Source organism: Polypterus senegalus, chromosome 5 (assembly GCF_016835505.1).
Source record: "Polypterus senegalus isolate Bchr_013 chromosome 5, ASM1683550v1, whole genome shotgun sequence".
Lineage (NCBI taxonomy): Eukaryota > Metazoa > Chordata > Cladistia > Polypteriformes > Polypteridae > Polypterus > Polypterus senegalus.
Window position 1 is genome coordinate 51,024,631 of NC_053158.1, and position 26,461 is coordinate 51,051,091.

At 38.2% G+C, this 26,461-nt stretch overlaps 1 protein-coding gene across 4 annotated transcripts in view; it reads left to right on the forward strand.

The window, feature by feature from the left end:
- The first annotated feature begins 1,295 nt into the window (after positions 1 to 1,295).
- The window catches only part of c5h8orf34 (chromosome 5 C8orf34 homolog), a 446,834-nt gene continuing 421,668 nt past the window's right edge, over positions 1,296 to 26,461 (forward strand). For 3 of the 4 annotated variants that reach the window (XM_039754615.1, XM_039754616.1, XM_039754617.1), the window contains exon 1: positions 1,296 to 1,738. In XM_039754615.1, coding sequence (XP_039610549.1) covers positions 1,670 to 1,738 — 69 coding nt within the window. In that variant the 5' untranslated portion in view covers positions 1,296 to 1,669. Of the gene's footprint in view, positions 1,739 to 3,835; positions 4,113 to 26,461 lie in introns of those variants that run through there. The other variant, XM_039754619.1, reaches the window with a different exon arrangement.

Here is a 26,461-nt window from a genome sequence, read left to right on the forward strand (position 1 = left end):
AGGATGAATACATCAGTTGCCCCTGTAATTAATTTAATAATGTTTGAGCAAAAATCATAATTAGATTTAAGACATACAACAGACCTATTTAAAAAGGTGAAAGAGGTGGGTATTTGTTATGTGGACTGAGAGAGTTTCAATGCACTGTGTTGCCCACCTAACACATTGAACACCTAAAAAATAAATGCCAGAGTGTTTTGTTCAGTGCGATGCCATTGGGGAACTATTTTTCATTCCAAAAAGACCCATCCAAATGAAAGTTCCAGAAGGAATCCTTATTGATTTAGATCTGTAACACGCTCCGTACAATGGTCAAGAACATATGATAACAGATTTATGAAATACCAATGAATGATGACTATTGCTGCAATGGATACCACAGGTTAAGTCCAGGATTTCTTAATCTGCTACTATCCTGCTAGGTAGGCTACCATAAATTAAAGATTTCAGTTTTTTTCTGCAAGTTTCTCAAAGCACGAAGAACCAACTTTATACTGTATGTCAAGAACCCCACTTATTATGAAATGGTCCTTTAGTTTAACGAGGAACTATTCAACCCACTAAAGAGGCATAAAATGCCGCTAAAGAATCATAATTTCTAAGTGAACATCCACATTCCACCCAGAGTGCCTGTCGGCCACGGAGTCGGTGTTTAAAAGCTGCACTGGTACTTGCGCCATTCTTCTGTTTGTAACTATTGTTCGATGTATTTGGATTGTTCTATAATATGCTTGACGAATCATTCCCGGACTCGATTCTCATATCGATTTATTTTTATAGTGTGTTTCACCGTATCGTTCTCTTTATTCGGTTGATTTTTTTTTTTTAATCTTTATACTTTAGGGTTCCTTCATTTTAAACCCACGTCCCAAAGACAATCTTGTTAGGTCGATCTGTGATAAATTAAGTAGGCTCGGTGTCCTCGATTGTCCTGAGTGTGAAGAACAGCCCCCTCCGTCTAGGATTGATCCTTACGCCCGAAGCTGCCAAATGTTAGAAAAATGAGATTAACTATTCCTCTCAGGTCTTGATTAGTTTGAATATATTCATTTTTTTTACCTTGCCTTATATCAAAAAATATTTCCAGGCTTTAAGACTTGGATATCTCCTCTGGCAAGTCACCAAACCCATCTAGCGCTGTTTACAAATGTATTTATAAAGTGATTCATAGTGATGCGCGAGCGTTTCATTCAACGGGCGGCCCGCAGATACGCCGCTCAAGTGGCTGTAGGCGAGCTCAAACGAGAAGGAGGAGTCTCCGTTTCTCCTGCAGTCGCAGCCTTAGTGGCAGCCAACAAGCGTGGGATTCCACTATTAAGCAACCGTCTTCATCATTGGTTTCAAGGAGAGTGAATTCGTCGCCAGGGATCTCGTCGCGACAACCGAAGGAGCGTCGGTTAGTCGGCCCTCCCTGTAACCAGGAGCAGCGCACCGGGAGCGCGCCCGTGCCCGCGCTCCTTCCCTGCAGCCCAAACAATGCTCCCTTCCGTGAGACTAACTTGAGTCTTCCTTGTAGCTGCATCGCGGTGACTTTTCAAAGTCCAATTTACTCGGGATTTTAAACGTGCGCCGTTCTTACTGGATGACGAGTACCTACACGACACTGTTTTTTGGGGTGCAGATTTGTTTCGTGTGTATGTAAAAGTGTAACTCCTCGTGCCTGTTCCCGATGGCGTCTCACCAGCAGTCCAGAATTCAGTTTTACCTGGAAAAGAACAAAATCGGACCTCTGTTTGAGGTAAGAACAAACCGTGAAATAAGTTTCAACGAGCAGAAGCAAGCCGCCGAACATCTGGGTTGGGGACCTGCCAGTATATGCGGTGCCCGCGCACGGCTGCCTCCCGCGACCTGTCACTTCGTTCAGGTGTGTTGTGTATTTGCAGGTGCAGTACGCGTTACTGCCACAATTAGAATACTTTGCTTCTTGTTTTTGCTTATAATGTCTGAGAATACAAGCGATGGAGCTTCCAAAAAGTAATTTTGGATCTATACGAATTAAACCGTACGGCGGATTCGATTGTCATATGCCAGCGTTATCCCAACAAGTGGAATGCACAAGTTTGACGGAATGCAACGGGAATAGCAACAGCGGGAAAGCACACACTTTAAATAAGGTTTATGTCCGATGCCAAATTGCTTTTTTTTCTAAAATCCGTCTCAAAAAATATGATAAAACGCTCCGTGGCAACCCACTTGAGAAGCTACTCGTGCGTATTTTACATCACCCAGCAGTTCACTTTTTCACCAGTTTAAAACACGAATTCACAATATTCCAGTGCAGTGGTTAACGGTATAAGGTTGAAATGGTCTTCTTCGTTGAAGGAACTCATAGCAATTGCTCTCTGGATTTATTTCCGCATTTTTTTAGAATTAGAACACTTGCAGGAGGTCACGGTGACAGCCCACCTTATTAACCATTACGCCAATTTCAGCGGTTCCTGAAGCGAGTATAAGAACTTTATAAATAATGTACGCAGATTGCGCTCAGATTTTTATGTTTGCAATCACAGATTAGAAATGTAGCTGTTAATGGTTATTTAATGTCTTGCTGTCAAAGTGACAGCAGGAATTGCCATTGAAAAAAGTCGCGTGCTTCTGTCAGTGCTGCCGGTCAAGATATTCATCTACACGTAATAGCTGGCACTCATTTCAGACATAAAGATCGCAATCATTTGCTCAGCTTTTAAAGGAGAACAAACATTACAGGGGGTGTCGCTTCCTCATAATTTTTTTTTCTTGGTCAGGCTTTTAACATCTGACATTCTCCGTGCGTTTTCTGACAGTTTGCCAGTAAACATCGCAGTTACAAAAGCAGGTTGGTGTTCCTTCAGTGCCAGTCGGGCAGTCCGCCTCGTCCAAGAGATCAATTAAAGAACGTACGAGCACGGAGGAACTTGGCAGATTTCGTGAAGCTGCTGACGGGCTAAATAGTTTGCTTTACGAGAAAGTGTCGTTTTCATCAGTGCTTCAGATATGCACCTGCATTTTAAAAAGAGGAGTCCCGTGTGAAGAATGAAAAGTTCATTCTCGGCGGAGCTGGAAGCTCGTTTAGCGTCCTTAGAAACGGATTGGCAAATCTGGGCTCATCTGTGAAATTCGATGTCGCGTACGCTGCCGGGCGTTTGTAAAGTGCCTTATTTGGACGGGCTGGGTAATTCAGTCGTTTGTGCACTATGCTTAAAAACCTTCCACTTCAAAAGAATTTTTATTTTAAGCAAAGTGTTGTTGTGACTTTTAAAAGTAATCGTATTATACGCGAAGTTGATTTCTTTTAATCCGTAACATTTTTCATGTTTTAAATTTGCCTCATGGCAGCATTGCTACATAGATTTTAATACCAGTGTTGCTCGAAGTAATGTATATAATGCAGTCTGTTATTTGCAGTGTTATATTAATTCGTTATAAATATTAAGAGAGTAAAAGGAAGTATCGGTTAAGTGAAATTTGCAACCACTTTGAATGTATTTGATTTTTTAAATTAACTTACTGCTTGTATTTTGTTTCATTTTACTTCATCCTCAACCTCCCATAACGCGATTTTTACAACACGGGTAGTTTTCGATCCAACCACTTTGTTGAATAGTAACTAATTGCTGCTACTAATTGAACAGACACTTACCTGAATTTTAATTGACCTGCTGCTTGACATTCAGAATCCATAATTGATTCTTTGTTCCCCTCAGCCAGCAGCTAAACAGTAATGAGATGCAAAATGAGCCAAAAGATGACCAGCTAACTCAGAGGGGCCAATATAAGATTCTGGAGGACCACAGCAGCTGCCAGTTTTTATTCCAAACGCTTTGATAATTCTCAGCTAGTTTGTCTTGGTAATAGAATAGATGTCTTCTTCCTTTATTTTAATTAGCTTGTTTTTTTACGCTCTGACCCCTTAAATGTGCCTTTCTTCTCTTAATCAGCCCTCATATGATAATAATATGCAAATCATGCCACAAAAGGGTGGCTAAAGGGGCTCAACTCCCCACCCCTTCCCCTCTTTGGCCTAAATACATTTTTCTCCCATTAGACCTGATGAACTGCTTCTGAGCACAAATGCATGCCTCCTTTACTTTGAAAAAACAGCAGCGATAAGCAACATGCCTTGTTAAAGATGGGTAGGCTACTCTTTACTATCCCATACGCTACGGTCTATGAGAATTATTGCCACCAATGCTACAACAATGCATAATAAATATTTGCATGCTCGTTGTATTGTTTTTGTATTATGTTACAATGTGGAGTGTAGCTGTAGTGTCTGTGTATACACACTTGCTTTGCTTATAACTCCATATTTTCAAGTTCACTTGTTAGTCACGTTCAAAAAGCATTAGTAAAAAATAAGTATTTTTAACAGTGCACAGCATTTTCTACCTGTCAACTCAAGTGCATTGCAACTAACCAAAGCAATGTAAATGTTATGGGCAAAGTGGTGTTCCTCCGCTCTCTCTTGTTTGTTTTGTTTTCATTATCATTTATTGTTTTCCGTTTTTGTAATATTGTTCTTTTCATTTATCATTTAATGCTTTTTCCTGTTAATTTTATTTGATTTAATTATGCACTTTCTATGAATGTTTTTCTGGCCTTATATTTCTTATATGTTGTGGTTGGACCCCCGGGGGGGGGGTTGTCACCTGTTCTTCATAGTTAAGGGACCGTCAATGAACCCCCCAAACCAGCCCTGTAAAGGTGTCTTGGAGTCCAGTGTAATTCATTTTGAATGTGCTCTGGTGGAGTTTAGTGAGTCTTGTAAGTATTGTGTCTTCCTTGATTTCTTGCTCTGGTTTTTGGTTTATTATAGTACATTATTCCAACTAGTTTCACAAGTTATGGGTATAGTTTTACTTTTAAGTGCTCTAATTGTTTAATTAGTTTTCTCTTCATTTTCATTCAGCGACATGTGCTAGTATATTTAAAAAGTTAATAAAATTCTGAAATTTGTATTTTTCTACATGTCTTGTTAAATTTATTTTATCATTATTTTTATTCATCTTTTTCTTTTTATATTTGGAAAGTAATATATGTTTGCGGGCGGCGCAGTGGTGGCGCTGCTGCCTCGCAGTTAGGAGACCCGGGTTGGCGTGGAGTTTGCATGTTCTCCCCGTCTCTGCGTGGGTTTCCTCCCACAGTCCAAAGACATGCAGGTTAGGTGCATTGGCGATCCTAAATTGCCCCTAGTGTGTGCTTGGTGTGAGTGTGTGTGCCCTGCCAGGGGTTTGTTTCCTTTCTTGCGCCCTGTGTTGGCTGGGATTGGCTCCAGCAACAACAACAACAACATTTATTTATATAGCACATTTTCATGCAAACAGTGTAGTTCAAAATGCTTTACATGATGAAGAATGAGAAAAAAGACAAAATAAATAATTAAAATTAGGGAACACTAATGTTAGGATATAATGGGTTGGATAATGGATGGATGTTCGCAGCAGAGTAGGTGTCATGGCCTTTCTGATATAATCTAACAATTTGGCAACTATGGGCAATTTTTATTTTTTGCTTTTAGTGAATATTAGAATAATACAGAAGTTATATCAAAATGCTCCAGGAAATTAAAAACACAGAAATAAACCTGGACATTAATTTGAACTAAAATGGAACACCCTCAACTGTGAACGAGCATTTGAATTGTAGACTTAACTTAACTTCATTGGTCGGGAGTTCATCCCTGTAACCGCTTATTCATTGGCTACCCTTGCAGTTCAGGTAATCTCAACAATGCAAAGTTGACGGAGAGATGTGTGCAACTAAAGATTATGGAAAAGTGAGTGAGAATGTTATCAGGAAAAGAATACTTCTTATTCGCACATATCCACAATGCTTGAATAAGCAGAATGTCAATTCACCCGTGCAGTTTCACAGACTGCCATTAAATAATCCTGAGGTTTCCCAGTTGTCGATATGAATATAAATGTAAATATTGGCGGTGGGTCTACAGTTCAAACATTTTGTTCGCTTCCAAGTCCATTGCATTTATGTTCATGAGTGCATTTTTCTGAAAGTGCTTTATTCAAAAATACTTTGAATGCAATACAATACAATTTATTTTTGTATAGCCCAAAATCACACAAGAAGTGCCGCAATGGGCTTTAACAGGCCCTGCCTCTTGACAGCCCCCCAACCTTGACTCTCTTAGAAGACCAGGAAAAACTCCCAGAAAAACCCTTGGAGGGAATAAAATGGAAGAAACCTTGGGAAAGGCAGTTCAAAAAGAGACCCCTTTCCAGCTAGGTTGGGCGTGCAGTGGGTGTCAAAAAGAAGGGGGGCAAATACAATACAATGAACAGAACAAATCCTCAATACAGTATAAAAATAAATTCTGCTCCGTTCTTCTAAAATATTTAACAGTAGATGATATCCCATAATATGATTTGGATCTCGGCCATCAAGCTGCCTCCCCCATTTGGCCATTCCACAGCTGAAATAGTGCTTATCCAATGAAAGGACCCCTCTTTCCCACGATTCCTGCGATCCTCCATCAGGGATGACTTTACCTTAGGCAGGCAAAACAACTTGGCAGGTTGGCCCTGGTACCAAGTGCCACATTTGAGTACCGAGAAGAGAAACAGAATAGGTGAGGGTTAGTAACAAATTATAACTATTATTATATTACTCATGTTTTAGTGCTAATGACTAACAACAGAGATGCAGTCTGTACAGTTAATCAGCAGCTCTAGTCAGGATATGCAAAATGAAGTAGTGAGTCTTCAGCCGGGATTTAAAAGCTGAGACCGAAGGGGCATCTCTTATAGAAGCAGGCAGACCATTTCACAGTTTAGGGGCCCTGTAAGTAAAAGCTCGACCTCCCACTGTTATTTTATTAATCCTTGGAATCATAAGCAGACCGGCATCTTGAGATCTTAATGTGCGCTCAGGTTTGTAAGTCATGATAAGTTCAGCAAGTAAGCCGGACCTTGGCCATTTAATGCTTTATATGTTCAAATAATACGTGTTTGGGATGTTAAGAGCATGTGACTGGATGATTTGATATGTGGATAATATAACAAGTAATGTGACTTTTCTTTATGCATGGTTTTAATACTGTTTGCTGGTGTTCATAGTTGGTCACCATAGACGCTTATACAATCATAGACCTTGTTATCTCCATTTTACATGAACACATTTTTTTCTCAGCCATCACTACAAACTACATAGGGTAAGTAATATATAAAAATAACATTTTTGTTCGTAATATATATTTTTAATATTTGTTAGGCTTAGCTGATTTTACTGTCTTCCAGAACAAGAACAGAAATAATTGAAAATGAAGGCAAAGTTTTTTTGCTTTTTTTTTTCATTCTTACCTGTTCAGTAGTGAGAGTAGCATGGTAGCACTGTGGCCACAACTACTGCTTCATGGGGTATGCATCACACACCAAGCCTTTGCCTTTGTGGAATTTGCATGTTCTCCCCATGACTGCATGAGTTTCCTCCCGAAGACGTGTGGTAGTTTAACTGACATTTTTGAATTGACTTTGTGTGTGAGAGAGAGTCTGTGCTGTGATGAACTTGCTTCTTGCTTTGTGCACAATGTTGCAGTGATAGGCTTGGCAACTTTCACTGTGACCCTGAATTGAGCTGAGAATGTTCTATGACTTAAGCAGTGACCATAACTGTATTTCATGATTTAACATTTCTTTTGGATATATTTAATAGGCTCTCGTATTTGAAAAGGTTTCAAAATCTGGGTAGTGCACTACAAATGACTGTTAGTGATGACTTTGGTGTAGCTAAATAAACCTAACTAACATTTTGTTATAGTAAGAAGGTTAGTTTTTTTTTTTTTGCATTCACTACCAAAGATGGCTATTACTGGTAGCTGAATTTAAACTAATAAAGGCAATTAGTGTGCAAGTATTCAGAAGTTTAACAATCTGAAATACTTTTTATTCCAAAGCAGAATGCTAAAAATTATGAGTCTCCATGGTGGCCGTTGTTCTGAAGATGAACAAGCATGAAGCAGAGGGATGTGATGTGGAAGGAGGCTGTAGTCTTCACAGATTCATTTTATATTCACCAATCCTTATTTAAAAGATTTGTATTTGTTCTCATCTCAGTCATAATAGAAAAATTCAGAAAAATATTTTAAGGCTATAGCAAAAAAGGAACAAGTATTTAAATGTGTAGGCAGTGCTAGAGGTAAATGGCTGAACTGTATGTGTATAATATGCGTATGTATAGTATGTGAGTACATGTATATAAAGTATTTGTGTATACTGTATGCGTGCATATATGTTAGGACTGTGGTTTATCAGAAGGACAGCTAAACATCTATTACATGCTCAGAATATGCTACTGTATATATAAATACAAATAACATATCAAGCAAGCAAATTGGTTTACATTCAACACATTTAGGTTCAAAGTTCTCTTTAAAGCTGCAAGCAGGGTATTAGTCCAGGAGAAGTGTTTGAGCTTGTTTTATGTAGCCAACAGCTAAACCATCACTTCATTTATATTAAATGTACTACATTCTAATAACCTCATCTGCCATTTCCTTCTTGCTAATACTGAAAAGCTTGTGCTTGCGTGATCTCAGAAGAGGCTGAATTTATACAGCAGCATCTGCTAGCACACAGCAGAACTATAAACTGCAATCCTACATTATAACATGGAGCCATCAAAAGATAAAAAAGGGCAAACTGTGCATTTAAGAGTTACGGATTCTTATACTTCAGGAGCTTCCCAGTCAAATGGCAAACGGAGTTATGCTTTGCTGTCAGCAGAGGCACATAACATAAGAAAGTCGATTGCCTGTCATAGTTCTAGTTTTGACTGTGGAATGGGGAAGAAGCTCAACGGTGAGAATGTTGATGCAACAACAAAAGGAAGAAGGCAGTCAAGTTGAGCTTCTTTTATTAATGAGTTCACTTGGTGTAACAGGAATTGGCCTTGTTTTCCTTATTTACTCATTAGTGTTTGTTCTTGTGATCATTACTTAACTATTTTGATAAATAAGTTGCCACAGCTGACATTTAGCTTGTATAGCACACAAATCTTCCTTAATCACAAAAATTCCTGTCTAATATTATTTATTTTGTTTGCTTTCGTGAAGTCTGTCACATGTTACTTTTCTTGGGATTGTACTATTTCAGCTGTGTTTGCTCTCCTATCACCATTTTCTTGCTTGTCCCCTGATGTGCTGCGTGCTGGTTTGAAATCTCTTTTGCTGCCTTTTCTTTTTATTTTGCAAGCTCTTGCCGAGGTATAATTCCTGTTGCACTTTTTATGTTCCAATGTCATTATGGTGGTGATTGTCTAGTTTGGAGACACTCAGAAATTTAATAAATTCCCGTTTATTACAGTATTTAAATATTTAATGGCATCCTCCTTAATATTCCTAGTCTTTTAAAATATAGTTTTATAGCATGGCTTACAGTTTTAACCTAGGAAGGTGGATTTGTGTATAGGAGATAATTCCTTTTTATTACAGTTTTTAAGATTTTTAATATAGCTCCTTTTGTGTTGAACACTGTTACAAAGCATCTTGTATAGCTAATGCTATATATAGGTGTTGATTGAGAATATTAACTGAAATTAGAAATGAAGTGAGAAGGTCATTCTGTAGATGTAGGGGTATGCACTGTATTGTTACTTCTGCTTTAAAGTCGGAATACATGGCTCCACTGCTCCAGTGTCCATTAGCATTGTGAAGTTTAGCTGTTTAAATTCTCTGAAAGCCATTTTTGAAATCAAATATTAAAATTAATTTGATGATATTTCTATTGTGATTTATGCTTCATGATTTTAAAACCATTCCATTTGTATTAAATTTAAAGCATTTTACGTGTTACCAAAACTGGAAATGAATAGGCAACCTGTTTGATGCATGAGGTACTCTTTATCAAACTAGAAAAAAAATGCTGCAAACACGGTACCTATTCACGTCAGAATGTCTTGGTAACTCCTCTAAGTTTAATTTTCATAAGTGAAGTGATGTTAAGCCTTGTGGTTTTTTTTTTGTTTTCCTCCCACACTTTCTTTCCAAGATTAATCATTGATTCGTAATGCATTAAAATGTGAGATGTTATTTTGAAGACTCACAAGAAGTCTAGTTAAGGTCAGTGGGTCTACCATGAAGATGATTATGAGGAATTATATATTCATTTTCTCCAGTCAAGCAAAAATAGGATGAGTCAAAATTATGTTAACACTAATGGATTATTTTTATCTCGATCACACCTTTCCAGGTCGATGGATAGGTTGTGATGGACCATTGCCATGGCCTCCACATTCTCCTAATTTGACACCCTGTGATTTCTGGTTATGGGGTATGGTGAAAGAGCGTGTGTATAGCAGGAAAGTTCATGATATCAATGACCTGAAGGACAGAATACGGACCGTGGTATCATCTATTTGACGCAAAATATGTGTCCGGGTTTTAAATGGTACTGTTGCTCGTTGGTTTTTGTGTGTTGAAAACGATGGCGAACAGGTTGAGACATACCTGCAAATCATGTTGCACTTATGAGGTATGTTTTGTAAATAAATTGTTTCCGGCATTCAAATGTTAACATAATTTTGACTCACCCTTTAATTTAAGTTAATAAACTTAATAGAGTGCTTTAGCTGGTAGGGAGATCAGATGGGTGACTAACATGTGGTGTATGAGACCATTGCTATTAAGTTATTTAGCCTATAGAAATGGATTCTGTTCCTGTTATAAGCTGGTTCATGAATTACATGCGTGATTCATTAGAGAACTACTCTCGCCAAGCCACATAATTATCTGCTTCATTGTAATACTGCTAGCTTTAGCTGGCTCTCAGTATCAAATGTTGTCTCTCTGATCAAACTGCACCCTGTATGCAGTCATTCAGTATGTGGCCTTTTTGACGTGGACCTCTGTTTTGAAATTCCATTAGTTAGAATATTCATATCAAGGTTGAAGACTTGCCTATGTTTTAAACCTGCTATTCCTTCTTTGTAATTCGTTAAACCAAAATAAATTCTTGTAGCTAAGCTGTTGATTCAAATTTACTTTGCCAAATATCATTTTACAGTATATGCTTAATTCTATTGGCTCATTCTCCCAAGGTGTGTGTGGCTAGAACCTGGAGGTGGGCTTCTGGTTAGAAAGATCTAGAAGGAAATTTTGCTGAACAGAGAGAGATGTCAAGCAGATAAGGGATTACCCAAATTACTGCAAAGGAATTCCTGCACTGCTGGTTTGTGTTTGTCAGGTAAGTGAAGGGAGAACACTGTTGTAAGTAGGGTTAAGCTACAGAATGAGGAGTGATGGTGAAAGAAGAGACTGGAGTTGAAATAAATCTCATAGGTTTAATTGTGTAGAGTGATGGACATTAATTAGAGTGAGTCATTCTAAGTCTGTGTAGTACTTGTATGTTGGGAACCTAATGGGACACATTCCCTCTTTGGTGGCAGTAGGAATCCCATGAGCAGAATGTGGGGAACAAGCAAATTACTGAAGCTGATGGGCAATAAAAGTAAGAATTCTCCAGTGGAGTGGTGGTAGCCAAGAAAGGTGAATTATTGTGGTGAAGTTTCAGTGCTTACCTTTCCACCCAGCCAGATAAATAGCAAACCTGGCACCTTTCTAAGATGCCAACTGATTTTGTTTTGTGTTTGATTTCTGTAAAAAAGTTATATATAAAATATTCTGTTCTCTTGAGTTTTAATTTTAAATGGAAAGGGCATGAGGCACTGCAGTACATTTGGTTATTTAATGCATGACCTTCACTTTTACTGGGTATATCCAAGATTGCTTACAACATGAGATACAGTTGGTTACATTTCTTCCAGTTGAAGCACAGGCATGTGAAATGACTTGCTCATGGTCACAGTGGCAGTAGTAGGATTTGAGCCCACAACCTCTGGGCTTGTAGTTGAAAGCCTTGACCATTATGTCACAAATCCTGATTTAAATTTACTTTTTTTTTTTTCATTGCATAATTTGACATGTCCAGCAACTCAAGACCAACTAGTCCACAGTTTACTACAAAATTAAACAGGTTTGAATTTGCTTTTAGTCATAGTGGAGAGCTCTGTGTGCCTGAGAGCTGATAACCAATGATTGCTCATCCAAAGCTATAATGCATATTTTGCAGCAACAAGGAATAAAAAACATGGGTGTTTTTGGCCTCAGAAAGAGAAGAGAAGCTTATCTGTCTGATGTTTTGCATACATCTACATAATGGGGACAAAGGACAAAAAGAGCAGAGATTACTGTTGAACTCTCTGTATTTTGTTTAACGCTCCATATAGCACCGGTTACATCAGGTGGAACGTTATTGACTATCACATAAAGAGACAAGCATGTCTGATCTGGAAGGTAGGCATTCACACTTTTGCTTAGACAAGTGCACTCTCTCTGTCTCACAAAGACATGTGCTGATGCCCCTCACCTTTCTGGCACCCTCCATTCCCCCCTAACAAACCTTGCACTCCACACTCACACACAAGTTTTGAACAGATCCAGGATTTGATGTTTTCCAATTTCAAATAGAATATAACATCGGTTACCCGCTGACTTAAAAGAGGCGGGCTAGGATTCTTCCAGTTGAGCAAGATAAGTCTGGGTGCTAATACTGAAGTAAAGGCAATCACAGTTTGTTTGTCCTTCTCCACTTTAAGTCCATCTGGAGGTACACCAAACACAGCTGTTAGTGGATTAGGATGGATTGTGACACCAAAGATGTCTAATAGGCATTTAAAAACTTTGGTCCAGAATGATGTTAATTTAGTGCACACCCAGAACATGTGGCCCAGTGAGGCTGGAGCTTGATTACAATGTTTGCAGGTTCGACCTTGCTCTGGAAACATTTTGGTCAATTTTAAACAAGATAGATGTGCTCGATGAAAGATTTTAAATTGAATAATTGTATGTTTTGCACATATGGAGCTAGAGTGAGTTATGTGCATGGCTGCCTCCCAATCTTTTTCTGAAATGTTGAGTAAGAGATCCTTTTCCCACTGCACTCTGGGATCTTTGAAAGGAAGTGACTTTAATATGTTTGTATGTAGTATTGCTTTTTTTTTTTTTTTTGAACAAAGTCATGTATGAGCCAAAGAAATCTTTCTATATAAAAGCGGTCGGGATTGTCCTTCCGTCCCGTGAGTGCTACGCAGGCGCGGAATTTCACACACGCCCCCTCCATTTTGCAATGCACGATGGGATTTGTAGTTTCGTTTTTCCAGATAAAAGATGATTTTTCTACTCCAGACTGTGCGATATCTTCTTCTTTCTTACTATATTAAAGCGGTCGGGATTGTCCTTCCGTCCCGTGAGTGGAAAGCATAGCAGTATTCCGCTTATCACAGACTTACTACTTGCAGCTTGTGGTACGAAGCGACATGATGTGAACAGAGTTCTGGTGCTCCCATCGTTCCCTTGCTTTTGTGCGCGATGCGCTGGAAAAATAGAACAAATTATGTCTCTGGAAATAATTAATGTTGATGGAGTACAAATGCCTCACCGCATAGTAAATATCAGGGGGGTTCAAAAGGGCGACCTCAATATAGAAAAAAAGTTTAAATTTCATCACAAAAATAACAGAAACTACGAGTATTAAAGTAATACCGCTCAAATGCAATATAACCAAATTAATGAGTTTGTATAAAATATCAAATTGATCTACATATTGAATTGCCTTAAGAAGTGGTCAATTTAAAAGTCGGTCGTCTTAAAAGGTGGGTCAGCCTAGTAAGGTAATAACTACAAGCAAGCAAAGTAACAAAGTATTGATTCGATTTGTAAAAAGAAGTAGAATACACTAGTACCCCTTTTTGGTTCTATGTCCCTTTTCCTTGTAACTCCGCCTGAAAGGTTCCCTTGAACCTTTCCCTGAACATGCCTTACATTTCTAGACTTGGTGAATTCTACCTCTATTCCTACCCATTTCTAGCATCATGTTATGACAACCCAATTTGCTCCTGGGAATCCAGTTCCTTATAGGAGCCGAGGTCCCTTCTTTCGTCTGTGGTTTAAACCTTGTTCTGTATATAAAGATTTACATGGCTCCAACTGTTTGTGGACTACTAGTATGCTTTATGCAGCAGATAAAATCTAATTAGCAGTTCTGATGTAGTGACTTGTCAGTTTTAAGACTAGTATGATACTGCTCTGCTCTCGGACTGGTAGTCTCAGACAGAAATATTTCTGGTGCCAGCTTTGCATTCTTTCTGTACGCATCACCAACAGCCCTGGTTTAGTGACACTGGCTGTTCTCTCTTATGATTTCATGCACATTTATAAAGTTGCTCTCAGGCCCTCTCCTGTACTTTTAAAATAGCTAGACTGCCATATCTGATCCAGGAATAGATGACCATTCCATATTTGCCTTGTTCCTCCCCACCTATCATACTTGTGCTTCTTTTGTTCCCTTTGGCTGAACTAAGAGTTGAGTGACAGAGAAAGAATGTTGATCCCAGCCATAAGGGTCTGACCACTGTAAATATTTTAATAGATACACACTAAAATGCTTTTACATAGTGCTCCATTTGATCAGTTCTGGAGATTTTAAATGCATCTAATATCTTCTAATAGTTTTCTGTTGACTTAAAATCTCCAGGATTCCTTCTGTCATCAGTTTGGTGGATGGCCGCAACAATGCAGAAATGTACATAATACTGTAAAATATATTGTGTGGTGGAAAGCCAAAGTGCTAAATGCTTTCTGTATTATTACGATAGGGTGCTTTTTGGTTTTTCACTTTCTTGCTTAGGACAACAAGTGATGCATAAAGCCTTTCTTCTTTCTATTTATACTTGCTGAGCCATGTTTCAACAACTTGCTTTTAGCTGTATTTATTTGTGACTACAGAAGATGCATTTCATAAGTGTGTAGCCCTTTTAGAAGATTAATTTTCAGTCCAGCATTATAAAAAAAATTGTTGTTCTGATGGATGGAATCTAATTTTGAGAGACCACCACTTAATTATTTGAATGAATAATGAATGAATTATTTTTCTGTTAGTCACAAACTATCTATTTTTATTTAAATATTGTGTATATATACCATGTATGTTTTTATAGAATATATACCCTAAACACAAAGTCTAAATAGTTTTTCTATTTGTTACATTTTCTCCAAATTACAAGTTATGTAAGAGATTGAAAATCCACTAAAAATGAATTTACTGTGTCCTGTGTATTAAATATTGTTTTCATATTTATTAAAATCATTTCTTTAAACTTTTAACATTTAAAATATTTATTTTAACCTAATTCTTTATGTCTTTCTGCAGCATCTTTATACAATTGGTAAGAAATAAATGGGTCGTGTGCAACCTGGCAGGTTAATCACTTTAAGATAACGCTGGAAATCATGCATTGACATTTTATCTATCCTGCTACTTTCTAAACCTGTACTTAGTGTTTTTGGAAATTATAGAGGGAGAGGTACTGCATAGATTAAATAGGCTCATATCACAAGGAGCAGATGACTTTCATCCTTGAGTGCTTAACTTCTGCCAGACTGTGCAACAGTTTCTATCCACAGGCTGTGAGGCTCCTCAACACAATGATAGCAAACTATCGAAAACCTTTACGTAATTTATCTCTGATCTGTTATGCACACTTGTGCTTTAAATTACATTCCCTATTTTCAGTAGTCCTACATACGCAGGCACCTAAAAGCTGGTCTAATCTTGGGTTTTATATACTGTGTGTGTGTGTGTGTGTGTGTGTGTGTGTGTATATAAATATCACAGTTGTGCTCAAAAGTTTACATACCCTGGCGGAATTTGTAAGATGTGTACCACACTTTAAAGGAAAGATGACTGATCAAGCAAAATACATTTCTACTTTTAATGGAATCCAAGTTAAACTGTAAGGCATCACAGAACAGCACAACCATTAAATAAAACATAGTAATAAGGAAAGTAATGAGACGGTCCCTGTTCAAAAGATTGCATACACTTAGTCCTTACTATTGTTTACTGCCCCCTTCAGCATCAGTGATGGCATGCAGTCTTTTGTGATAGTTGTGGATGAAGCTTTTGATTTTCTCAGGTGGTAGAGCTGCCCATTCTTCTTTGTGAAAAGCCTTCAGGTCCCGTAATTTCTTGGGTCACCTTGCATGACCTGCATGATTAAGATCTTCCCCAAAGTGGCTCAATGAAGTGGAGGTCATGAGACTGTGATGACCACTCCAGTACCATCACTTTTACTGCTGTAGCCATGGAAGGATCATCTTGGCCTTGTGTTTTGGATCATTGTCATGTTGGAAGATCCAAGTGTGTCCCGTGGGCAGCTTCCAGACTGATGAATGCAAGTTGTCCTCCAATATTTTCTGGTAACATGCTGCATTAATTTTGAGGATTGTCTAGATGCTGTTTGGTATATTGTAAATGGGCTGTTTTGTGGCATTTGGCACAGTAAAGGCTTTTTTTCTTGCAACTTGACAATGCAGCCCACATTTGTCAAGTACCTCCTTATTGTGCATCTTGAAACAGCAACACCACATATTTGGAGAGGAACCTGTAACTCTGCAGAAGTGGCTTGTGGGTTTTTCTTGGCAGCGCTACCAATGATCCTGACAGTTGTGGCTGAAATCAGTTAGTTTACCTGATCATGGCATGATAATAATAGATCCCCTGACTTTCCACCTTTTTTTTTTTTTTTAATCCGTGTCTGAACCCTACTGACAGGCATTTTTAGATCTCTGGATATCTTTTTATATCCCTGTACTGATTTTATGCAAATCAATAACCTTTTCTCACAGGTCCTTTGACAGTTCATTTGCTTACCTTATGGCTTGGTATCCAGCAAAGTCAGTGCAGCTCTGCATGAATTTAAATGTACTATTTATACACAGACACTTGAGTACAATCCAAGAGGTTACAGTTAGGGCCACTCTCCCTCAATTGCCCTTAATCTGAACCTGTGCGTCAACATTCAAGGGTATGTAAACTTTTGATCAGGCCCACATGGGTGATTTCAATACTGTGATAATAAATGGTCTCGCCTGAGCACACTCCCTAATTAAAAGGAAAGCTTTCTGCATGATTACTTATTTTCAAACAAAGGCCAAAATTTTACAAATTGTGCCAGGGCATGTAAACTTATGAGCACGACTGTATATAAATGTATATAATATGCAGTAAACTATCTAGATAGGCACTTTATTGCACTGTTTAATGTCCTTAGGATCTTCTTCTTGTTAAGAGTCTGCCTGTTGCACTCTGCATCATAAATATATTCTCAGATATTTTTTGCTTGCCAGCAAGCTGTTAACTTCTTGCTGCTATTCCTACTTCCACCTTTGCTATTTCTTGCTTCTACAAGTCTTGTACAGCAAACACTTTGAATGCTTCGTTCTGTTTGCATTAGGTTGCACTGTGGTACTAGAGACTCTGTGTGTACCTCTATAATCAATGTATATATCGATAACAAATAAAACTGAGAACATGTATTTTTAATTCATATTTTTCAAAAATATCTGCACATTGGTAAAATTCCTGAAGACTGGAAGATTGCAAATATTACCCCATAGTATAAAAAGAGTGACTGGCTGATCCAAGTAACTATAGGCCTATAAGCTTAACATGCGTGTCAGGTAAATGAATGGAAGTGGGTAATAGCACTTCTACATGGCAACAAATCTCAATCCAGATGATTCATGTGTAGTTCCTGTTGTTTGAAGACTCTCTTGTTCTTTGAATGTTTTTCTAATTCAAAATGGTTTTGGTGCTAGGTTCTTAGTAGCAAGAACAGTTTAGCTAATTTTTGTGGTGTTTTCTTTGATTTAGAGCTCCTCACTTGTGATGGTCAATTCTGTAGTCTTCTTCAGTAACATTTGTTTCAAAACAGTCCCCAGACTGTATAAAAGCATTGTCACAAAAAGCAGACACAAGAGTCATAAAAAGGTTTGGGGTAGCCACCTGTATAATATTTCCTGGCTGCAAATGGGTAAATTGCTAGCATTGATGTGCTCAGAACGGAGTCCAAAGCAGAACTGATTAGGTTAGTCAAATAATGGCCAGAAAAGGAAGTGAAGTCATCAAGGGCGGAAATGGAAGGATCCTCTTCCATAGGTTTGGACTCGGATGTGACGTCATCAAAAGGGCCAGTACAGAAAGGCTCTTCGGTCATGGGTTCTTCACCGGAAGTGACATCATCCAAGGGTCTGGAACTGGAAGTGGCGTCATTAGGGCCAGGTGGAATTTCCCATGTCTGCAGGAAAGTGAGAAAAAAGGTCAGTGCACTCCGCCAACCCCTGGTCTGGCATGGAATTATTCTCATTTAGACCCTTTAGCTGCCTCCCATGCACATAATTGTGACAGCATCTTCTGTAAATGGAAGAGATCAAACAGCATATGCCTACAACTGGTGTGTAGCAAGTAGTCAGTGTGGATTCAGACAAGTAAGGTTGTGTTTAACTATTATGCCTGAATACACTGAGGAAGGAACAAAAGAATACAATCAAAGAGGTGACAATGATAACAATTATGTTGATTTTTCAAAAGGCTTTTGATAAGGTAGCATATAAAAGGTTAAAGATAAAACTTGATCTGGGAATTAAAATGTATATATGGACATAAATTTGGTTCTAACACACGAAAAAAAGAGTTCTGGTGAAAAGAATGTTTGCAAACTTAAGTTCAAAGTGGTGGCCCTCAGAGATTAGTGCCTATACCTCTTATGTATGTAATATACATACATTAACTATAAAATAATAAAAACAATTTTTTTTAGTTTGCAGATGATGCCAAACTAGGTGGAAGGGCAGAAAATACTGAATTGGCTACTCTGAACCGCAAAAGTGAAAAAAATTGTGGGATAGCCCTTATGGTGTGCATACAGGATACCTTAACGTACGTAGGAGATGTTTTTGTGTTCGTATGATATACTTTCAGGTAGGTATGGAGCTACTTGCGCCTTTACCAAAACTATGGCGCTTCAGTTTGATGTCACTTCCATCTTTTGTAGCACGGTGATATAAAAAGCAGACAGGTGGGCTTTTATTTATCATCGCATGTCCTGTTACTCTCTGGTTAAGATTAGGGTTGTGGGCGAGTTGTCTGACTGAAAGGGTTTAGGTGCGTGCTTGATATTTACAGGTATCCGTCTGCACACTCATACACTTGTACACTCATCCCCATGAGGGGATATGGTGCATTTTATGTTGAATGGCCTGCTCTCATCACAGCTGATTTAATGTTCAATCCAGGGAGCCATAGCTGGACAGAATGCCAGTCCAGGTCAGGAGATACTTGTACACCTACTCTTGTGCCACTTTGCAGTGGATGGTCTGCTAATGAAACACCCACATTGACAAAAGAATTGTGCTCAAAATCCACAAAATGTAAATCAAATCACCACTTGATTTTTACCAGGACTTTTGCAGGCATAAGAAGAAGGGTGCATTTAAATATGATGTCAGAAAGATTAGACTTTGGATAGGTTTCATTGGGAAAAGAGAGTTATTGTTATTTAAGGGTTATTTAAGTTTAACTTTTTGTGATAAAAGTAGTCACAAATGCAGTTTGACTATTGACACTGGTTTCCATTCAAATCACGGTGACATGAATATTAAATCAATTATCAACTCTGCAATGGCCCAGTATTAGTGATTGTTAGGTTGTGTGTCCTGAGAGGTTTTTGCCCTGCTACTGATGTTGCAGGAGTACATCCTGGCTCCTTAATTTGAAAGAAACATATTCTGAAAATTTGTAGATTGCCGACCTTTATGCTGAATCAAATGTTCTAATCAGGCTTGTTTGGATTAAAGAAGCATCTGAGCATTTTAAACAATTTGAAAGTATGAAATTTGCAGAATCAACTGGCGCAACATGTATAAATGGTGCATACACACAAAAATGTTGTGTATGCCCTTTTCCACCCTCACCTGGAATTTGATGTCACTTCTTTTTTTTGTAGCATGGTGATATAAAAAGCAGACAGGTGGGCTTTTATTTATTATCGCATGTCCTGTTACACTCTGGTTAAGATTAGGGTTGTGGGAGAGTTATCTGACTCAAAGGGTTTAGGTGCGTGCTTGATATTGGCAAGTTTTTAAAAGCAGGTTATACATTCAAGCCCAGGTCGTTGGATCCATGAATCAGCAGTGCTAACCACTGCACTAATTTATAGTAAAAGGAGAATTAAATTAGTGTACCTGCATTGGATTAGGCATACTGCACATACAATCAAAATGTGAAATATGAATTCCTTTCGTAACTTGTGCGAATAGAAGGCTGTCTGTGAGGTAATAAGTAGTTAGCTAACTGTCATTTCCATCCGTCCATCATCCAACCTGCTATATCCTAACTACAGGGTCACGGGTGTCTGCTGACGCCAATCCCAGCCAACACAGTGCGCAAGACGGGAAACAAACCCCGGGCAGGGCGCCAGCCCACCGCAGCGCGTAATGTCATTTCCTTTTACTATAAATTAGTACACCATATCTCCTCAGGGGCTCCGTATGAGTGTGCAGACAGATACATGTAAACATAGAGCATGTACCTAAACCCTTTGAGTCAGATAACCCTCCCACAACCCTAATCTTAATCACAGTGTAATGGGACATGCGATGGACATTTCATGACTGACATTGTGGGGATTACCTGTCATATGTCACAGGTATTGCAGAGTGCAGTTAGACCCATCTCCAACCATCCCACACTCTTTTACTAAATAAAAGCCCACCCGTCTGCTTTTTATATCCCTGCTCTACAAGAGATGGAAGTGACGTCAAACTGAAACGCCACAACCTTGGTAGAGGTGTAGTTAGGTAGCCCTGAAGTGCACTTTTGTAATTTTTTAGTCTAACGTAAATGAAAATATCTTGTACGTACGAGGAGATAAGGACTATCCCTTAATTTATTTCACTATGCAGTTCAGAGCTTCTGTATGTAAGTAAATGTATGCAATTACACATTGGATTTAACAGTGCTAGATTTGAATACACAATGAGAGGTCCTAGTAACTCTTCAAAATCTACAGTAACGGTGTGTACAGAAGTGATCAAGAAGACTGACATGATGTTAGGCTGTATACCACAATGTATAGAGTCAAGGGAGGTTACACTTAAGTCATATAATGTGCAACTGAGGCTTCACCTGAAGTTCTGCGTTCAGTCTTGGACTCCATATTACAAAAAGACATAGCAGCACTAGAGAAAACTGAGAAAAGAGCCATTAGACTCATTTGGGGACTGAGACATATGAGCTGTGTGGAAAGAATGAAATGAACTATTTCAGTTTATACAAATGGAGTTTAAGAGCTGATATGATTTCAAGTGTTTACAATTATTAAGGAAATTTAGTATTGTGGACTACTACGGTTGCTCAAAAATCAATTCCTCAGCAAGAACACAGGCATACAATTCGAAACCTAAGGGTAGATTTCACGAAGATTTCAGTTTATCTTAACACAATAAACTGTAGACTCACAGTATAAATTAACAGGTAGTGTGGTAGAGAATAAGACTTTAGAATCTATCAAATCTTCTTTCATGTTAATTTGGAAAACATACAGTAGATGAATAGGACTGGTGTGCTTGTTATGTTGAATGGCCTGTTCTCATCACAGCTGATTTAATGTTCAATCCAGGGAGCCATAGCTGGACAGAGTGCCAGTCCAGGTCAGGAGACACTTGTACACCTACTCTTGTGCCACTTTGCAGTGGATGGTCTGCTAATGAAGCACCCACATTGACAAAAGAATTGTGCTTAAAATCCACAAAATGTAAGTCAAATCACCACTTGATTTTTACCAGGACTTTTGCAGGCATGAGAAGAAGGGTGCATTTGAATATGATGTCAGAAAGATTAGACTTTGGATAGGTTTCATTGGGAAAAGAGGATTATTGTTATTTAAGGGTTATTTAAGTTTAACTTTTTGTGATTAAAAGTAGTCACAAATGCAGTTTGACTATTGATACTGGTTTCCGTTCAAATCACGGTCACATGAATATTAAATCAATTGTCAACTCTGCAATGGCCCAATATTAGTGATTGTTAGGTTGTGTGTCCTGAGAGGTTTTTGCCCTGCTACTGATGTTGCAGGAGTACATCCTGGCTCCTTAATTTGAAAGAAACATATTCTGAAAATTTGTAGATTGCCGACCTTTGTGCGGAATCAAATGTTCTAATCAGGCTTGTTTGGATTAAAGAAGCATCTGAGCATTTTAAACAATTTGAAAGTATGAAATTTGCAGAATCAACTGGCGCCACATGTATAAATGGTGCATACACACAAAAATGTTGTGTACGCCTATTTCCACGGTCACCTGGAGTTGTATAAAAGCTAAACTTGGTATAAAGCCATGTGCTTTTTCACAGCAACCTCAGACCAGGCGTACGCACGTTTCTGCTCAATTTTGTAAATGGGTGGTACCCAGCGTCAGAGCAATGCTACTGTTTCTGTGTGGTTTCCCTTTCTTTTTTAGATTTGTATCCATGGCGTAGGCTTCATCAAATACACCAAAATTAATTACATACTGTTTACAAATTTAAGGCACTTGATTGTAATCAGTCTGTAACAATATAATGGTGCACAGAATGGCCAAACTATTCCAACTACCATATATGCTGTAGCGTTGTTAGAAGATACTGCAAATGGAAGAATTAGAAGAGAGTGTGTATTTAAAGATCATGCTGATTCTTGTCCCATGACGATAACTGGCTTCTAAGTCGATTTAAATTTCCAAGAGCTATCTTCTTGTTGCTGGGTGCTGAACTTGCACCAGTTTTACAAAGGCAGACTTGAGGAACTGTGCTCTACCTGCTCCTTTTCAAGTTCTGTCCACCCTCGGGTTTTTAGCCACAGAAGCTTTTCAGTGTTAACTGGCTGACCGATGGGGTTTCCTTGGTCAGCACTGAGTCACGCCATACCATCTGAATGTGATGGTATTATCCACTTGTCATCCACATATCTAAGATTCCCTTACATTGTAGTTGAACAGACAAACATCAAAGCACAATTCGCAGCAATGTCCGGTTTCCCAAATGTAATCGGAGCAGTCGACTGCACGCCCATTGCTATAAAGGTGCCTTCAGAGAATGAATTTGCTTATGTAAATAGAAAGCATTTCCACTCTAATATTGTGCAGATTATCTGTGATGCAAAAATGCATTTCATTAAAGATGTTGTGAAATTGCCCGACTCATCTCATGATTCATTCATTCTCAGAAATAGTAATGTTGGGAACAAACTTAAAAATGGTGTTTTTATATAAGGGCTGGCTTCTCGGTAAGATGAGACATTTAATATTACCCTTTTGGTCAAAATCGTAAGTTATCTGTATGATGTAACCATATAACATGATTACTTAGGTGACAGCGGGTACTCACTGAAGATTTACCTTCTTACCCTTACCAATCCACTGACTGAATAAGAGCGATGTTATAATGGCCTCCACACTTAGGCTTGTGCAGTGGTAAAATGCTGGTTATGAGTGTCTTGCCATTAATAGCAGTAGGTCACTGCTGAAATGGTGTGAGCCCCTTAATTCCGATACCTCTTCCAATGGTGTTCACACTCGGATGGTGGGCTGGGACTTGCCTTTTCACGTCGACTTTAATATCTGGCCACTTTTTCAATTTTTTTTTTATTTTGGGTACTGCACAACTTTTTGAACTTGAACTTTTGAGTACCTCCGCCACACTGTGCCACTCCATCAATTTCCTTTAGTTGCTTATACCACCAAATAGTATGTTTTTTCTTGCCTCCACTTCACTGGCCAGACCTCCATTTTGCAATCCCTGAAAATCTTCTTTTTTAGGTGTGCTTTTTGCCATTGTTTTATTTTTAACAAAACACACAGTGGAAGGGGCTATTTATATTGATTAGCAAATTCAAATGGGAAAAATTCTGAGAGGAGTAGGGGTGGGACTGTAGGCTTATGCATGTCTGTTAAAATTCACATTAATTGTAATTTATAAAGGGGAAAGTGCTTAAGCACAGTTTTATGTATCTGAATGTTTTTGTGTGTATCCACATTTCTGATTTTGTCTGTGTGATCAAGTCACAATTGTGAACTGTATCTGTTTCATAAGGGTTATTTCTTTTATGTAATTCTGTCTTTTACAGCTGTGTTTTTGTTGTAATGGTTTCCACACTGAAAGGACATAGCATTTATAGGGTCAAACCACGTTGTTAGTGTTTCATAAAGTATGCGTGTTTAATGCCAGATCATGTTTAATATAGAGTAGAAATAAAAACTGCATGCATTGTTGATACTAACATCCTAGTACATTCACAACAAAAATGAGCGCTACTCACTATTAAGCTAAAAATTCTGTATTTTATTTATGTTCTAATTTCGAATCCTAAGGCTTAAAGTGTTCAGCTTGCCTGCCGGCTGTGGGTTATAATCCAATACCTGCCTTGCAACCAACACTCCTGAGAGTTTACTATTCTGCACCTTTGTATGTTATACTGGCAGCATCTATGGTGTGCAGTTGCAGTCATGACTTCTGCTGTCATAGATCTGCTTATGTGCGGCGGTGATTATTTTTCTCTTTCCTAAAGAACAGTGTGCTCACATTCTAGAGCTCTGCTTCAGTCTGTGACTGTGTCACCATAATAAATACTAACTCATTTGCCTAGATAATAAAAGAGAATTATGACTGAAGTGTTTCCTCTTTGTACCACTAGTCATTTTGTAAATGTTGTATTACAGATGATTAAATGCACACTGAATTGAAATGTGTAATATAATTTTAATTCAGTTCATTCCTTTGTTGACTCTACTGTGATAATTGTTCCCAGAAGATGATGGCACAAGTTTAGTAAATGGTCGCAAAAATTGTGTCTTTCTGCTAGGCAAACATTTCCTCTCAGAGTGAAGCTTGTCTGACTACTGTTGGTGATCTTTACACCTTCCGGCAGGGCCTGTGATTACCTGGGCAGATGATATAAAAATTTCATTTTTGAACTGAAATAGCCTGGTCAAAGGACTGCAGCAAACTACTTCAGGTTATGGTACAGTACGTTATGAAGAGCACTGCTGAACAGCTAACCTGCCAACATCACATATATAATTTATATTAATGTTCTCCTTTGGATTTGGCCTGATCTAATGATAGTTCCAATTTTATTTTTGGCTACATATGCTATACATTGCAGTCATGTTTCTGTCATGCACAAGTAAACACTATCTTTAACCAAACTGGTTTATTCCAGTGTTGTATTATGGGGTCACGTAGCCTGCGCTTGTAATAGAAGGCACAGTGCAAGAGCAATGTATGCATATTCAAGCCTTTGTTGAGTCCAGTTCTCACGTTCTTGGTAATGCAACATATAGTTGGCCATATTTAAGTATTTTCACAGATTGAAAACGATGTTGTGAAATTTGCTTTTTGAAAATGTTAAGGATATGAGGACATCATCTTTACAGCTTTAATATGGTGGAAGGTAAGTGCAGAATTAGAACCAAAATCTAAGTGCATTCTATTTGTTTGAATTGGTGGATGTCTGGAAAGTCTCTGTAGACACTCGCTTGTAGATTAGTGGAGAGCTAGTTCTTATTCTACAATATTCCATTAATTTTGGTTTGGAGTCATCCCAAACATTAATTAGGTCTCTGTTTTATAAATCAAAAAGCATGTCGCACATGGTAAGAAGTGTTTTCACATGCTGCTGTTTTTATAGTTCAGCTTTTGTCTCAATAGTTTTGCTGGTGTATTCGAAACAATGTATTCTGTATTATGATTTAAGTTTAACTTGGAATAAAAAGTAGCAAAAGCACACTTCACTATCAAAAAAAAAAAAAATTAATCTAAAAACGGTATATACTGTAATAGAATTACAGGGAGAGCAACACTTATATTGAGTACCCTAACTGCGAGCCTGGGCTAAACTCTACTGGTTTTGAACCCTATCGATAAGGTGGGAGGCTCCTCCAAATGCCCAGTGTCTCAATACTGTACCACAAACACCTAAATCTCTCCTCCATTCACCTCCAAGCTGTGCCGCTTTTTCATTGGACCTCTGGTTACACCACCTCTGTGTAGCTGAGCCCTTGTCCCAACTCTCCTCTAAAATCAAAGTGGCAATGCAGGTTATATGACCTTAAACGTAATGCAAGGTCTATAATGCTCTAATATAGTTTTACTTCTGATGATGCTGATCATGATTATTATTATGTAACTACTATTGTTTTTCTTTTCTTTCTTTTTTTTTTTTGCCTAAATATGCGAGAAACCTTCCTTAAAGAATGGCAGAGAAAGTGTTTTACAGAGATCTTAAGAAAATCAGGGTTAAAACTCCTGATTTCATTTCTTGTACGAAAAAAATATTATTCTAAAGTTACAAAAAGTGTTGCCATACCCTTGAATGTTGAGACCCCACTACTGCACCACATCTGCTGATCTGCTTAACCCTTGGACTTTAGAATTGCTTCTTTCAGTAAGCTTCAACACTCCCAACCACTACACAATTCCTGGCATAGACCACACCCAGAGAATGTCTAAATCAGTTAATTACTAATATAAAACACAAATCACTATTAACTTCATAAAGAAAAGTTCACTTTTCTTTTGAATATTAAAAGTCCAAATTT